General features: G+C 37.6%; 2 protein-coding genes across 2 annotated transcripts; one reads left to right on the forward strand and one right to left on the reverse strand.

Annotated features, from left to right (window-relative positions):
• The first annotated feature begins 4,227 nt into the window (after positions 1–4,227).
• Positions 4,228–6,599, forward strand: LOC130988016 (uncharacterized). The gene is made up of 2 exons (XM_057911758.1): positions 4,228–4,534; positions 6,194–6,599. The coding sequence occupies exons 1-2, from the start codon at positions 4,453–4,455 to the stop codon at positions 6,391–6,393; spliced, it is 282 nt and encodes a 93-aa protein (XP_057767741.1). The 5' UTR covers positions 4,228–4,452; the 3' UTR covers positions 6,394–6,599.
• Positions 6,600–8,236: 1,637 nt separating this feature from the next.
• On the reverse strand, positions 8,237–10,827 carry LOC130988015 (uncharacterized). The gene is made up of 2 exons (XM_057911757.1): positions 10,508–10,827; positions 8,237–10,310 (listed from the first exon to the last, which is right to left on the reverse strand). Exon 2 carries the CDS (start codon positions 9,841–9,843, stop codon positions 8,677–8,679), a length of 1,167 nt encoding a protein of 388 aa, XP_057767740.1. The 5' UTR covers positions 9,844–10,310; positions 10,508–10,827; the 3' UTR covers positions 8,237–8,676.
• Between the last annotated feature and the right edge of the window lie 5,533 nt (positions 10,828–16,360).

Here is a 16,360-nt window from a genome sequence, read left to right on the forward strand (position 1 = left end):
AAGGACTTGGGATGTCCGCTCGCTAGCCTCCATTATCGTTTTGTTTTTCACTTCCTTGTAGTTGTGGAACAACTCACGATTTATGCATATATGGACGGTAGCGCCGGTATCCACGAACCAAGCGTTCGGGTTGTCCACATGATTCACCTCGGAGATCATGGCAGCAAAGTCATCGTGGTTCCAATCGTCGAAGTCCTTCTCGATGTTGTTCACGTTGCTCTTTGCCTTCTTCCGCTTTGGCTTGCGGCAATCCTTAGCCATGTGACCTTGTTTGTCACAATTAAAACACACACCATCAAACTTTGATGGTTGATGTCCGCCTTGCTTCCCTTTACCCTTATTATTAGGGTTAGGGCGACCACGTTTGTTGGAGGGACCGCCTTTCTCGGTGAGATTGGCCTTTGCCTCCATTGGAGCTTTTCCCTTTTGATCACGACTTCTCACGTGATCCTCCATTTGAAGCTTGGATATTAATATCGGCACGGACATCTCCGAGCGCTCATGCTTCAAAAGGTTTTGAAATTTCCTCCAACTAGGAGGTAATTTCTCTATGATGATTGCAACGAGCAATGCATCCGCCAAGGGCATCCCTTCGGCTTGAACCTCATGTGAAAGATTTTGGAACTCTTCCACTTGGTCCATCAATGGTCGGGAGTCGACCATTTTATATTCCAACCATTTGGCAACGACATACTTGGTAGTATTCGCCTTGTCCACTTGATACTTTAGATCAAGGGCCTCCCACAATTGTTTCGCGGTTTCATGAACCTTGAAAACACGGTAGAGCCGTTCGTCCAGAGACATGAGAACGGTGTTACGGCACAAGTAGTCACCGCGACACCAGTTCAAATATCCGGCACGAATTTCTTGGCTTGTCTCCCCTTCCCCTTCACTCGGGGTTGGAGGTTTATCCTCTATTAAGAATCCGGCAAACCCCACGGTTGTGAGGTAGAATAGCATCTTCTCTTGCCAATATTTAAAGTTCTTGCCTGAGAACGTTGATGGTTTCTCGGCAAGACCAATAGTTCTAGATGTTGACGATGAAGCCCCCGTTGATGCAAACGAGGAAAATATTGACGACGTGGTTGAACCGATGGTTGCAGAGGTGGTGGAGCCGTCCATATTGACGTCGGTGTGAGCCATTTCTCGAACGTGTATCAACGGCAGAGAAATAATCTTCTTGCGATTGTTAGAACCGGGTACACGATCGAGATTTTACAAAATAAATATTTTGAGATATTACAACTCAAAATAATTGAAAATATTACAAAGAAAATAATTTGAGAAATTACAACTCAAATAATTTTATACAAGTGAAATATACTGTATAAATAAATTATACGTATAGACTAAGTCGAGTCGAGATAAATCTCTTCCCGCAAGAAGATTATCGCCCCGGTAGTGCTCTTCGGTTTAGGCGTATCTTCCCCAAAGGTAAAACGAATTCGTCTCGTCGGATGTAGCACCACAATCCGGCGAGCTCCGACGAACTGAATAGGATCAAGAACTGAGCACAAGTGTTATGCAGAGAGTGTGAGTGTATATGGCAGAATGCAGAATATATGTTAGTGTCTTTTTGCAAGCTCTCCAGAGGCCTATTTATAGGCATGTGGTAAGTATGAATTCAAGACCTTGAATTCTACTCCGACGGCTGGAAGCCGTAAATGTTGAAGATGATGGCCGGTGGGCGCAGTCATTGAAGAAACTCAGCTGCAAAATTGAAGTTGCCATGCAGAAGTCGTAGCTGGCGTGCTTCTGCTGCTGCTGATGTGGGCTGGTGCTGGGCTTGGGAATTAAACAAACAGTTGGGCCAATAATAAATTTTGTTGGGCCCAGTGGAGTTGGTCCAAAAAATAGTTTGGGCCCCAAAGCACCAATTGCCAAGATCCAAGTCCTTGGCCGCGGCCCGCCCACCCGGCGGCGGCGGCGGCGTCCGTCCGATCGATCGATCGTCGTCGTCGGCGGCGGCGCGCGTGTGTGTGTGTGCGCGCGAGGCTAGTACTTAGATCAAGCCCACTAGCAAGCCCACAAGTCAATTTATCAACTCCATGTGCTTTGCTATTCTTATACATGAAAAACATCTCTATGTTTTCCAATGTGGGATAACATATATTTTTCCCTCTTCAACATCCAAACTTTGACATACAATATCTCACTCATCGGAAATCGGTTTTGAGACTTCAAGTATATCACGTTGATCTACTCGAGATGTAGATTAACATCCAATAATTATTTTAATTAAATAATAAATATTTAATTAAATAATAATTTTCAGATATGGCATAAAACCATATTTCCAAAACCATATTTCCAACATAAAATTGACTGTGGTGAGTCCATCAATAGCAATTAAAGTAAATATTAAAGTAAAATAAGGGTAAAATTGTCAATAAAGTGAAACTTGACTCTTTTTTCGTGGAAAAAAAAAGGAGAAATAGGAGGGAGTAAAATCTAATTTTTATTATAATTTAAAGGATGTGGGTAATTTTTGTTAACCTATTTTTTAAAGGTTTGAATTTTTGTTATAAGAAAATAAGAATAAAAATACATAAAAAGGACTTTTTCCATAATAAATAGGAGTAGCTTGTTCAAAGAAATTAAAAATCGATATGGCAAATTTTGAGGTAAAAGGGTTTTCAATCAAACCGCCCCAGAAATCAGAAACAATTGTCTGCAGAAATTTTGGCCACTTATCTGGCGACACGTCTGAACGCAAGCCAATCCAAGTCAAATTTATGTGAAATGAGATCCTAACCACCAATCAATAGTATAGTGTCCCATAAATAAAAATAATTTATTCTTCTACTACTCTCCGGCTTTACTCATGTAAGTTTAGTCTTTTTCCTTTTTTTTTTTGAGAAGCCAGGATAATTTATTAATCACAAGAACATGGGATATGGAAATGACCCACCACAAACGACGTATGTTCATTCCAAACATGAAGTGAATTAATATCTCTCGCGGCCTTTGCTAAACCATGAGCAATAGTATTCCGTTCCCTCTTCACATGACGTAGTCGTATTCCCGGAAGCACCGAGAGCTCGTGACGGCAGAAGTTAGCAATAATCCCCAACTCCAAAATATTACCATCAGCCGAAACAACCACATCATAAGCATTCTTACAGTCCGTTTCAACAAACCCATGCAAGAAAGAGTCTTTTTCCTTTTTATTGAAGTAAATTTACTTAGAGCACACTCATAAATTACAATTTAGAACTAGTTAAGAAGTTTTTTTCATGAAAAAGTTCAATATAATTATATGAATGAGGAGTCTTATGATATCCATATCCATGAGGACCATGATACATAACCTCACTATCCATATATTATGTGTGTTGACCAAGCGACAAAGTGATTAATATTTAAGGCTGAAGGTCTATGATGCGATCTTTAAACTTTTTTATTAATACTATATATATATATATATATATATATATATATATATATAAGATTTAACGATACAATAAGATGATAGTGTATTTTAAATAAACTTTGTTAATATGTCAATCACATATAAATATTCTATCCATTCACAAAAAATATTCTATTTTTATCATTTTGGGACGTCTAAAAAATTAATCCATTTTTATTTTTTATTTTTTTTATTACATGGTGAGTCCCTTTCTCTACTTACAATACAATTAATTATCATTATTGGCACTACTTTTTACCTCCACTCACAATACACTAAATTATTTTTATTAAAATATATATCGTTCATTTTTAGGATTATTTTTTATAGACGGGTGGAGTATAATATAAGGTAGACAATTCTTGAAAATAGCTCATTTCAAAAAAGAAAAGAAAAAAAAAAAACAACATAGAAATTTTCTTGGATTTCCTTCTAAGTTTAGATTTTTAAGCGACCACAGCTCTAACCTAAATTACTGCAAAATTCAAAATCGACATTTAAATATTCAAGCTAACAGGTTTCAATCAAAACATCCTAATCATATGAGTATTATCTGAATAAACGTCATGCAATACTGTATTAGTGTATACATTATTCGCTGCATACGACCTATGCATTTGAAGAGAATTAAAAAATACTTAATAATTAAAAAAAAAAAAAGGGAATGGGGCCGAATAATTTCGTGAATTGTGAAAAAGGAAAGGGAAAACATGATCCACGTGTCGGGGCATGATTTAACTTTATAATAAATAATTCGGGAAAAAGCCACGCTAATCTGTCACGTGTCGGTGAGGTGAGTCGTATTAAAATAAGTCGCGACTGCCATAACGGCTAAAGGCATCGCTTTAACTCAAACCCAACAAATTTTAGTTTTCTCTCTCTACTCTCTCTCTCTCTCACTCACACACTGTGTGTTTCCCTGCATGTTGATATACTCCTGTGGCTGCGTCTAGCTAGAAAAGGGAATAGTTCTGGCCGGGTTAAGGGTTTTCACTCGACTCGGCGGCGGAAACCGGCGGCGGAGGGTCAAGATTAAGGTCATGGAGTGGTGGCACAAAATCGTCTTCCCTGTTAGACGCGCTTGGTTTGCCGTCTCCGCCCGCGTCAAAGCCCGAAAAGATGGTGAAACTCCTCTCTCCCCCTTTTAGTTGCTTCGATTCTATTTGTTTATTGAGGTTTTCTGCAATTTAGAGTTGCAACATCATTATCCACTGTGTGTGTGTGTGTGAATGATTTGGTGTACTGGCGTAAGCGGGAGATTAAAAAGCAGAATTAGCTTTTTTCTGTTTTCACCGATTTACGAGTATTTATTACGAATTTGACAATTTTGATTTATCTCTTTCTTCTTCTTTTTACGCGTAGTTGGTAGGAGTTGCAGCTGCAGAGTTTCTAGTTTTATGATTGTTTTTGTTTTCTGATTTTATTTAATTTTTGCAATTTCGTTTACCGATTGATAGTTTTACCCCCTGTTTTCCTTTCTGTGTTTATATGAAGAAATTATGTGTAATTTAGGTTTTTACTGGATTAGATTGGAAATTTGGGTGACATTCCTTCTTTCCTTGTTTATGGAATTTATTATCTCTATGGAATTTACTAGTACTATAGAATAAAGCAAAAGACTTTGATTGGGGACCTCCTTGTTCTTCAAGGATATAGTTCATCTCTCTCGATAGATTCCTTCGGGCGTAGTATTTATCGTTCATTTGAACAATGTCGCATCCGAAATGGAATCCATACGAGGCTTTATTGAAGACCATCCGATTAACTCTGCTTCACTCACTCTAGGAAGATTCCTTGCTGCATTTACTAGTAAAAGGGCCACTTTTTCTCTTTTGCTTGTTTCTTTAGCTATCATTGGATGCCTCGGCAAAGAAGTCCGTTTTGCGAATCTAGAATGCAGATATAGGTCGCGTTGGAAAGAATTAAGAGGCGTAGACTTTGGTGTTTAGAAGGATTGGTTGATGTCACACTAACCGACTCTTGCTAATTGGGTGTAAAGGTCTCGTTGACATAGATGGGGCGCGTTTTGTTTAAGCTTTTACTAGTTGTGGCTGTTGTTGTTGCTCGGTGGAAGATGATGAAACTAGCACTAAGTAGAGGTCCCCGACCCCGAAACTTGTTTTATGCAACCAACATTAGCAGGTTATGCGAGTATATGATATAAACTAGTGATACTGTTTATAGCTATTTGATCAAAATGAAGTGTCTAGAATATATGAAAAGGATAGGTTCTTGATTTGGACACAATGTGGGTGAAGTGCTTTGCCTTGTTCTTGTCATCCACTCGTGGATTAGTGCACTCTTAGCCATTTAAAACGGCATTTTTGCGCACTAATCATAGGTTTTTGGAATATAGTTCCCTTTGGTTATTATATGTTATATGCTCATTATACCTAAAGATTCCACTTATAAGAAAACATTAAATTATGAGATATTGGCCCCCTTAATATGACAAGAGCTAAAGCAATGTCCCACTTTACTTTTCTTTTCTTTCTCTACTTCGCTTTCGTTGTCTGTTCTTTTCTTCAGGACTTCGTGGCACGAGGATCATCCGAGTGTGATGTAAGTTGTCTATCAACTCGTTGATGTTTGACATCGACCGAGTTGAAGTGGGGTTTGAAATTTGAGTAGGATAAGGTTATGGGGATACTAATGTAACCCGAAGAATCGGATTCTTTGGTTGGTTGTATCATGCACGCGCGCTAATGTTCGTGTTGCTTCAGTTGATAAACTCGAAGATCTTGTGGTGGTTTTGATGGTTTTCGCGTTGTTTTGGTTTAGGTGCGGGGCTTCTGAAGCTTCACGATGACATCCAGACTTGCGGGTACGAGGATGTGCAGATCATGTGGGAGATGTTGAAGAAGACGGAGACGGAGGTGATGGCAAACCACAGCAAGCGAAAGCGGTGGTTCGTGAGGAACTTTTCGTGGAGCGGGCACGGCGGAGCCGCTCGGACGCTGTCGATAAATCAAAGCCAATAAAGAGAGAGAAGGCAGCAATAGATATGGGTGCAGCAGCTGTTGCAAATAATGGTATCATCATCCCTTTTGATGTTTTACAGAAAATGTGCATCTACTTCACATTCACTTTCAGCTTGTAACGACTTCATTATTGCAGTGAAAGTCACTTGTAAATATGGCTTTGCCATCATCATCAATTACAGTGAAAAAAAGAAACATTCTCTTCACTCTCTCTCTCTCTATCTCTCTTTCTCTCTCATAAAATACATGATCCACTAATAAACATATAAAAACGATAAGATGGTGGGGTTGGACTGGGCTCCAAACAAATTGGGCCAGCTTATTTTATGGATTCATATGATGGGCCGGGTTGGATTATTTCAAATGTTGGGCGGCCCGGCCCGATCTAACTGGTGGAAAGACCGAGCAAGGCTTCCAAAAAGTTGACCATAAATGGGAGTCAAATAATCCATATTAATACTGAATTCAAAGAGTGATTCAATAATTCTAAAAAGAAAGTATCACAGTCGTCTCTTACAGAAATCGGTATTGAGTTTTCTTCATCCTAAATAAATGTAGCAAATAGATTTTTCGGAACTTGTATTGCATTATTTTATTTCCATATCAAAGAATGTAGAAATAAAACAGGGTTATTGGCTAAAAAATACACGAATTTTGGAAAAAGTTGTAATTTTCATCTTAACTTTCAATTAAGCTAAAAAAATACATAAATTTTATTTTTATTGTAATATTCACCCGAGTTTGATTTTCGGCGAAATTAGAGCTTAATTGGCAATCGAAAGTTCGCATGATATTGATCTAACTTCTGATGACGAGAAGTATTTAGAAGCTCGGATGTATAAGAATACAAAAATTAATATATTTAACTTAATTTCAACAGTCAACTAAGCTCTAATTTCGCAGAAAGTCAAAGTCAAATAAAAATTGCAACACAAATATAAATTCACATATTTTTTTTGGCTTAATTGAAAGTTCAGGTAAAAATTGCAATTTTTTCAAGGTTGGTGTATTGTTTTGGCCATCACCCCAAATAAAACACCATTTTGCTTGAAAAGAGAAGCTAAGAAGCAGAAGATGTACCTCAAAATTTAGGAATGCAGAATCTGTTATTCACTTATTTCACTCATCTTCTCTCTCTATCTCTCTCCTGCAATAAAGAAGAAAGATAATATTCACAATGAAGCTTCCTTCGAAATTCAAAGAAGAAGAATAGTGAAATCATCAAGACACAATGCAACAACAACGAAGCCACGTGCAAAACTAAAACAGAAACTAACATCACGTTTTTGTATTTGAACCAATACACATTTGGAAATCATCAGAATCTATAAACCAGAAACACTATGAACAAACGTGCATTTCCCAGATAATGCCAAGTAAAAATGGTGATTAACAAACTTTTCTAAAGCAAAAATTAGCATCTGAAAATAACTAAGGATTTGAAAGTAAGTTTTCTAGATGGCCAAACCTCAGTTCTTCTTTCCCTTCATTTCTTTAAAGAAATTAAGCTGCAAAAATACCTCCACACCTGTTGAACAGCTCGACTCGCATGAATATTATCATAACACAACGCTCCCCGGACCTGCAGAAGGGTTACATGAAGTAGCAACGAGAGAAGCGAGAAAAAAGAATTACCATATATTCCGAAGTTTTTAGGCAGTGAGCAGCATCTCTGTTGTTGCACAACCTGCAAAATACATGATACACAGAGAAACTGGATCGACGAAAAAGGTAAGACCTTACCATTTGAAGTAAACCTAAATTATTCCACCATAAGAAAAAGCAGTAAATGCAAATAGTGCAATGAATTATGGTAATATGCTTATCACAGAATGGAAGCAAGTGGTTAAACTGTATTGTTAATATTAAGATCCCAACCAATCTTGATGGTACATACACATGACTATTGCATCATGCAAGCCCCACCACTGTTTCCACTGAACTACACAAATTATTCCTGCAAAACTGTTCTAGAAATTTCTCACTGTAAATTACAGGACAAAGAAAGAAAGAAAGACAAAAAATGAACTGGGATAAAGCTAATCATACAACAGCGCAACCATATTCGTGCATTCACCTCATCACGGTGGTTGCTGATGATGGCTTCTTCGGATTCAAGAGAAGCCCTGAGCAGAGTGGAATCGAGATTCCCTGCTTCGGCCCTCTTCTTATCCTGGGCGCAGCCAAGAGGCCATGAATCGCAAGGGCCAGAAGATCGGCAGTGCAAAGCATGCCTTGAGATCCAGTGGGACCATTCACTCAATTATGAGCCAAAACAATGTGCTATTCTTCGAATGCATGTGTACATATCTTCTCCAGCAACAACGGCCAGTCTTCGCCAAGTTTCCGAGGATTCAGCTCCATGGCAACTCTGAAGTCCTGTAACGAAATGGGGCAGTGACTTCTTTGTTCTTGCACATCCATAGTCTTTCCACTATGAAATTGATGACCCGGTTTTACACCGTTTATGAGCTTCATATAACCGGGGGGCTTGTTGGTTTTACTCGTTGTTGACTCATGCCCCGATCTTGACCCTACAAGCTCGATGCATGACCTAATCAATCCTTTCATGTAAGCGTCTAAACCATGGTTCAATATGTTGGCAGAATCCACCGATACCCCTTCAAGACCCTGTATCAGAGCAATCTGCTCCATTCGTTCCCTTAATGTTAGACTGTCCAACAAAGCACCATTATTATACGAGCCAATGCATCTACGGCTACTCGATAGAGGCAGAGCTCTGTCAGGACATAACGGAACCCCAAGGGGGGCTCGAAGTGGACTCCTAGCAGAAGCCTCTTTCCCGTCATCTCTGACAACCAACTCAGTTTGGTCTTTGCTACATGAAGGAGCCGAGACATCCGGAGATCTCCTAACGATGGACATTTTAGCAGCATTTGGAACCAAGATCTCATTTTCGTTCCCTGATTGCTGCAGTGGCCTTCCCATATCAGGTGGATTTGAATCCCCATTCTCCAACACAACACTAGCCTTCCCATTAGGTCCAAGTGCACTACGACGACGAATGCCTGTCCTGACCTTTCGAGGTGAGAGAGGTAGCAGCATGCCACCACCTCCATTTGATAAACCGGGTGAAGCAGAAGCCTGAGCTACGTTGGCGTGGGACCCGTTTTGCAGGAAACCATCGGCGGATATATCCTTGCCACCAAGGTGTCTCAAAACATCATCCTTGTGATTGGCAGGCGGTGGTGTCTTTGCACTACAAGCATTTCTCAGTATCGAACGAATGAAGTGATTGTGAAGTGGAATATTCTCCCGACCAATAATTCTAAGACAAAGCTTATTGAACTCAACCTTACTCACTTTCAAACTCAAGAACCTATGGAGGAAATAGAAATATTGCTTTGACCCCTCTGGCCCAAGTTTCTTCACTAACTGAGCTTTCAATTCAGCAAGATTGATCCGCGAATGGTGATGTGGTGGTTGCATCTCTCTCTTTATTTCTCTCTCTCTCTCTCTCTCTCTCTCTCTCTCTCTCTCTCTCTCTCTCTCTCTCTCTCTCCACACTAAAAATCCATATAACAGAAACACACACTTGCACACAACCCTACAGCAACTTCAATCAGTTAGGGTTTTTTGCTGCTACATCTCCAAAAACCCAGTTTCAAGCATCTAATCCCTCTAAAAACAACCCTAAAACTGTCAAAGCTGTGGCTCATCTCCAACGCCTCAATTTACACACCACACTAATTTGAGGGCCGAGTCCAAGCCCTGAGATCTTAAACTTGCAATAAAAATGAGTCTCCCTCCAAAACCCCAAATTCAAGATATTTCTCAAATTCTTCAACACCAACGACGAAATTCACAATTACCATACAAACAAACCCTTTATTGAACTCGACCCTAAAAATCAGATACCTCCATGCAACTCCAAGTAAACCGCCCACAATTTCCACCTGTATTATACAAATTCAACAATAACCAAAATGCCACTCCCTCAATGAAAGATTCGAGCTTCAATTCCGAACTTCAAGCTCAGATTTTTACGCTCAAAATTCAAACTTGAACCCAAAAAATTGAATCAACTAAGCATAAAGATTCAAACTTTGACAAAAATTTGAGTTCAAGCCAACAAGAAAACAAATGGGCTGACCTTATTGAAGCTCCCCAAATTCAGATTCAACACAGGATATTAATCACATAACACCTCCAGCCTTAATTTCCTTCAATCTTTTTTTCTGTTAACTACTAACTCTGAAACCCATGTAGCTTCTCCCACCATTGCTTCAAATTCTTGCTTCGCATTCCCCAATTCACTCTCTTCAAATTCCTTGCAGAATGATTCTGAATCAGAAAATTGAGAAGACCCCCTTTCTTTGTTTTCCTCTCTGATCGCTCTCTTCTTCGATGCTCCCTTTCTCTCTCTTCGCCCTCTCTCTTTCTCTCTCTCTTTTCGATTTCTGTCTGTTTGAAAAGTAAAAATGTTTTTTGTGTAATTTCGTGGAGAGGTACAATCTTTGATGCACGGGATACAACTGATGGTTGTTGTACGTTGCGCTGAAGATATTGTATTTGGATCTGGCAGAGGGAATAACAGTTTGGCATTATAAATTTCTTCTTTTAGAAGGTTTTCGATGCCACGCGGAGGTCGGAGCTTGAACGCTACTCGCCTTATCATTGGTTAGTTTTGAGTGACGTGCTCTTATATTATTGCGCCGAGAAGAGACTCTCCTAAACTGCGAGTGTGAAATAATAACTCATGTGGATTTTTATACTTATTTTCCGATTAATCTTTGGGTAAGAAATGAGATTCTTCACATAAAATTTGAGAGGGAAGAACAAAATTCATTGTGCCGAGCACAAAATAGCTTCACAATCTTGATTCTAAATTTCACAACAACAAAAAAAAAGTACATATAAGATTAAATTTATTTCTAAAATACACTCCCTCACAATTTAACTCTCTCCGTTCCACCTAAGTTTATCCACATTTTTTCGACACGAGTTTTAAGAAACTATTGTTTTAAGTGTGTTTGGTATTAAAGTGAATAAATGATTAGATTTTTCCTTGATTGTTTTTATTTCATATAAGAAAATTGATAAAATCAGTTGGGACGGCCCAAAAAAAATATTGATCAAGTTAGTTGAGATAGAGGAAATATACTATTACGATGATGTTTACTTTGATGATCAATCTACCATTTATTTTAACTGATTATCTTATTTTTCAAATATTCGAACATATGTTTTGTCAAATGGATCGTATCACTCAAGAATACACAAACTACTGTTTTTTCTAGTTATGAGATGAGATAAAACAAGCAATTAATACAATTGTTTGTTATGATGAACAAGTAAATTTAGTGTTATTGTTTCTATATCACGTTTATAGAAAATAAAACATGTTAAAATTTGGATCCTTTTGAATTTATCCGATTGGAAATAGGATGAATTGCAGACCTTGCTTTGAGTGATGAAGCTCAAGTTGAATTCATATCTAACGTTAACAAGTGCATTCTTTATTTGTTTTATTATCAAAACTTAAGGATGAATGAGATGCATATGCATGGAGATATGATTACTACATAAGTTTATATACATTATTAAATTAAAACCAATGACTATTGACTATTGACTAGTAGCAAATATCATGTTTATTTACAACAAATATTTAAAATATTTACTATATAACTGCATTCTGAACAAATTCTTGATGAGCTCGATTTAGAGGGTATATAAGAATATCAGTAATGGCGAGCCAACATACCAGGTTCGGAAGTGGGCCCCTCCACGAGAGCCACTAGGCTCGGTATTGTCTGTGCACTGCACGCGCCTATTTCTCTCTCCTTTTAAACCGAATAAATTGAATCACTAGGGCGGTACTAGGTTTGATAATTATTTCTTTTTTTATATAAAAATAAATAATTATGGTGTACAATTGTGATATGATTAAGTGGTGTGTGTAGTTAAATAAATTTCATTGTTCTCATATTTGAGTGCCTTCAATTCTAGTTTCGTTGTATTTTCGACATGACCTATTCGAAATTTGTACATTGCTACTTTATTTCTTAGCGTCTGAAATCTCTATTTGTAAACTAAAAAAAAATCTCAATTTGTTAGAGTTACTTTTAAAATATAGTACTTAGTTTGCATGTCGTATTATTAGACATAAATGTTAAATCAAAGAAGCTTAAATTTTAGAATAAAGTTTATAATAATTGTCCAAAAACGAAGTTGGTATGAACTCGGACAAGCTTTACCAAACTTACTTTTTTTAGATATTACGCATAAGTTTACAAGTACGAATCTACAAGAAAAATAGGACAAACTATACACGCTAGTAAACTAATTTTCAAATATGATGAGGTACAAAAACGTCCTACACATTTTTGGTGATTTATATAGATAGATTCTAAAGTATGTCTTCACGTAAAAACTCCAAACCCGTATAATTGTTGTAATTAAGTGAATCTTAGAAAGGGTTGCAAATAAATCAAGCCCGTTCGCAAATTATTTGGAGCTCGGTTCGAAAAAAGCTCGCTCAATTTCGTTTAGAGAAGCCAATAAGACATAGTTCAAGTGGTAAAACTGAGGCACCAAAGACTCTTGTTTGTGAGAGGTCTTGAGATCCAATCTCGCATGCGTGCGTGCGAGTAATTTTTCCACTTTTGTGTGGGTAATGGTCCCGCCTACGTGCGAATAGTTTTTCCACCTTTGTGTGATGTAGGGGTTCTGCTTGCATGCGAGTTGCTTATTTGATTATATAATAGATACATCTTTTAATTAAAAAAAAATCGTTTATGGAAGTTCGATGAATAAATAAATCAAATTTGATCTTGGTAGTATTCGGCTCATTAAAAGTGATTTGGCTTGAAAAAATAGTATAAATTATTAATAGTTACAATTTATATTTATCTACTAAAATTGACAATAAATAATATATCTATTATTTTGAATGAAATAATTTATTTTTAAAATAAATTGATTAATATTTTAAATATAAATATAAATATAAATTTAAAAAATTCGTATAGACTCGATTAAGCTCATGAACCTCAAAGTATTCGATAAAGAAATTATGACAACACAACTATTCTGTTCGGTTGGATTGAATTGCAAACTATTGTATGCCCCTAATATTATTTAAGAGAAATAAAGTCCAAAACTTCAAATTAATGCTATAATAAGTACGTCTACAAATTGGAAGACTCTGCTGACGTCCCTAACAAATATTTTTCACGTTTCTAATACAATATTCTCATCCCCTTTTAATTACTCATATGTCAGCTAAATTAATAGTACTATCTCACAGTTGAATAACTCACTTTTGGCTTTTAAAACTCTACATCAATTATATATTAGAATGTATTTTTATTTTTATTTTTTGTTGAAAAAGTTATGATGGAAAAATGAGAGATCATAAAAATTTATCATTTTAAATATCTTTTTCTTTTTCTCCATTGTTTATAAAATAGAAATCTACTATTTCTCATTTTTTTTCTTTTTACTTCAAAAAGGAATAATATTATCTCTCTATTTTTTGTCTGATAATATAAAAAGATGGATGAGAAATAGTGAAATTCTCTTTTAGAAAATAAGGGAGAAAAGAGAAAAAATTCAATTTGATCATAGAATTTTACCATTCCAATTTCCAACCTATTTGTTTATTTATGGGTGGAATTGAGACCCACAACCGGAATATCTTTAATTTACTTGAATTAGAAAACTCTCAAACCAATTTATTGGAGGGTGTTTGGTTAAGTTCATATCAAAAAGCTTATAAATTATCAAAGTGTTTGGATATATAATTAGCTTATAAGTTAAAAAGAGAATTTTTAATTAGAGAGAAAAAATATTTGTTAGAGAGAGAAAATAAAATTAGAAGATATTATGATGAAAATAAAAAGTCATAGTTGAGTTATTTTTGTAAAATAAGTGTTGCTTATAAGAACTAGTACCTCCATTCGTGCGATGCACGATGAAGATCGAAATTAAATGATATTTTAAAATAAATAAATATAAATATTAAACATAATCAAAATATAAACAAATACAAAATATGTTCTAAGAATAAAATAAAATAATCCACAACAATTACTCCATAAAACCCAGATTTGAAAACGTATATATTGAACTTTGTATAAATGTAATTATAGTTATAGTTATTAAAAAAATAAATTATTTGATAATTAAAATTAGGGAAATTTGCACCAAAATACACAAACTTTGCCGAAAATCCATATTTGACGCGATGTTAGGATTTTACATTTTAATACACCAATTTAAGAAGTTGTTCAATTTTGACACATTTTTCAATTCCGGCGACCGGCATTCTGACGTGGACGCCGGAATGCCAATGTCGCAGCCACGTCACACACCCACTCTCTCTCACTCTCTACATGTCACCTCCCCCCCTCCCCCCCTCCCCCTCCCCAGAACCGCGTCGCACCACCGCCGCCGAGCCCAGCCTCCCGCCGTCAGCCACTTCCCCCTCCCCAGAACTGCGTCGCACCACCGCCGTCGAGCCCCACAGCCACAAACCCTCCCTCCCGCCGTCAGCCACTTCCCCCTCCCCAGAACAGCGGCGCACCCACCACCTCCACCAACCAAACCAACCTGATTTCCCACCACCACCGTCGATAGAGAGAGAGTGAGGGGAGGCAACTGGACAGCGGGGCTGTTCGGCGGAGAAAGCGATGGCGGCCTCAGCCTTTGAGGTCGACCGACGGTCCAGAGAGGGTGAGGTCGACGGCGGTGGTGGCCGATGGCTGTTGATGTTCGTCTGTCAAGGAGAAGGGCAGAGGCGAGGATGAGGGAGGCGGCGATGGCGGCGATCCGGCTGACTGCTGCTGTCGGCTGGAGCAGAGGGGGCGAGTCCGGCGGTAACCTCGCCGGAAATCGTAGGAGAAAGAGGGTTTAGGGATTTAGAGAGAGTGATTTGTGGATTTGGGGATTTTTGTGAGGGAGGAGATAAGGGGGACGAGCGAGAGAGCGAGAGTCGGGGGAAGGAAGGAAAGACAGAGAGAGCGGCGGCGGCACTCGCCGGCCGTCTGTCGACGGGAAATTGAGAGAAAAGGGGGAGAGTTTCATGAGTTACTTCATCTGGTTCGGTTTTGAGAATGAAATAACGGGATTTGAGTGAGTTTGATGAGGGGAAGAAGGTGGTGGTGGCAGCTGGTGGCGATTTCGCCGAGAATGGAAGGCGGCGGCGCCGGCAGGAGAGAAGAGGGAAGAGAGGTAGGGAGAAAGAGGGTGGAGGGCGGCGAGAGTGATGAGAGAGAAGGGGGAAGGTGACGTGTATAGAGAGAGAGAGAGTGGGGTGTGAGAGAGAGAGAGTGGAGTGTGTGTGTGTGTGTGACGTGGCTGCGACATTGGCATTCCGGCGTCCACGTCAGAATGCCGGTCGCCGGAATTGAAAAATGTGTCAAAATTGAACAACTTCTTAAATTGGTGTATTAAAATGTAAATTCCTAACTTCGCGTCAAATATGGATTTTCGGCAAAGTTTGTGTATTTAGGTGCAAATTTCCCTTAAAATTACACATACATGTCATAATAACTAAATAAATATTTTCATACACGAATATAACATAAAATATAAAATTTTAATGAAAAGAGAGAAAATAAAATATTTTAATTTTTTCATGATTTATTTATTTTAAATTCATTTATGATGATTTTTATATAATATTAAAGATATTTTCACGAACTTAAATTTAAGATGTATATTGAATAAGTATTTTTTTTCTATGAATCAAATTTGATGATGTTTAAATAAAATAAAAAATTGTAAAATAATTGATGGAAGAAGAGAGAGAAAAATTGGAGGGAAAAAACTCTTCCTTTATATATTATATAGATGAGAAAATAAATTAGGATAGGAAAATTATTTTTGGGATAGCTTATAACTTATAAGCTCTTTGAACTTATTTTTACAACTTATAAGCTCGTTAGGAGCTTATTTTGCTAATCATTTTGAAAGAGCTTATAAGTTGTTTTAAAGATCT

The sequence above is a fragment of the Salvia miltiorrhiza genome, chromosome 6 (assembly GCF_028751815.1).
Source record: "Salvia miltiorrhiza cultivar Shanhuang (shh) chromosome 6, IMPLAD_Smil_shh, whole genome shotgun sequence".
Taxonomy (NCBI): Eukaryota; Viridiplantae; Streptophyta; class Magnoliopsida; order Lamiales; family Lamiaceae; genus Salvia; species Salvia miltiorrhiza.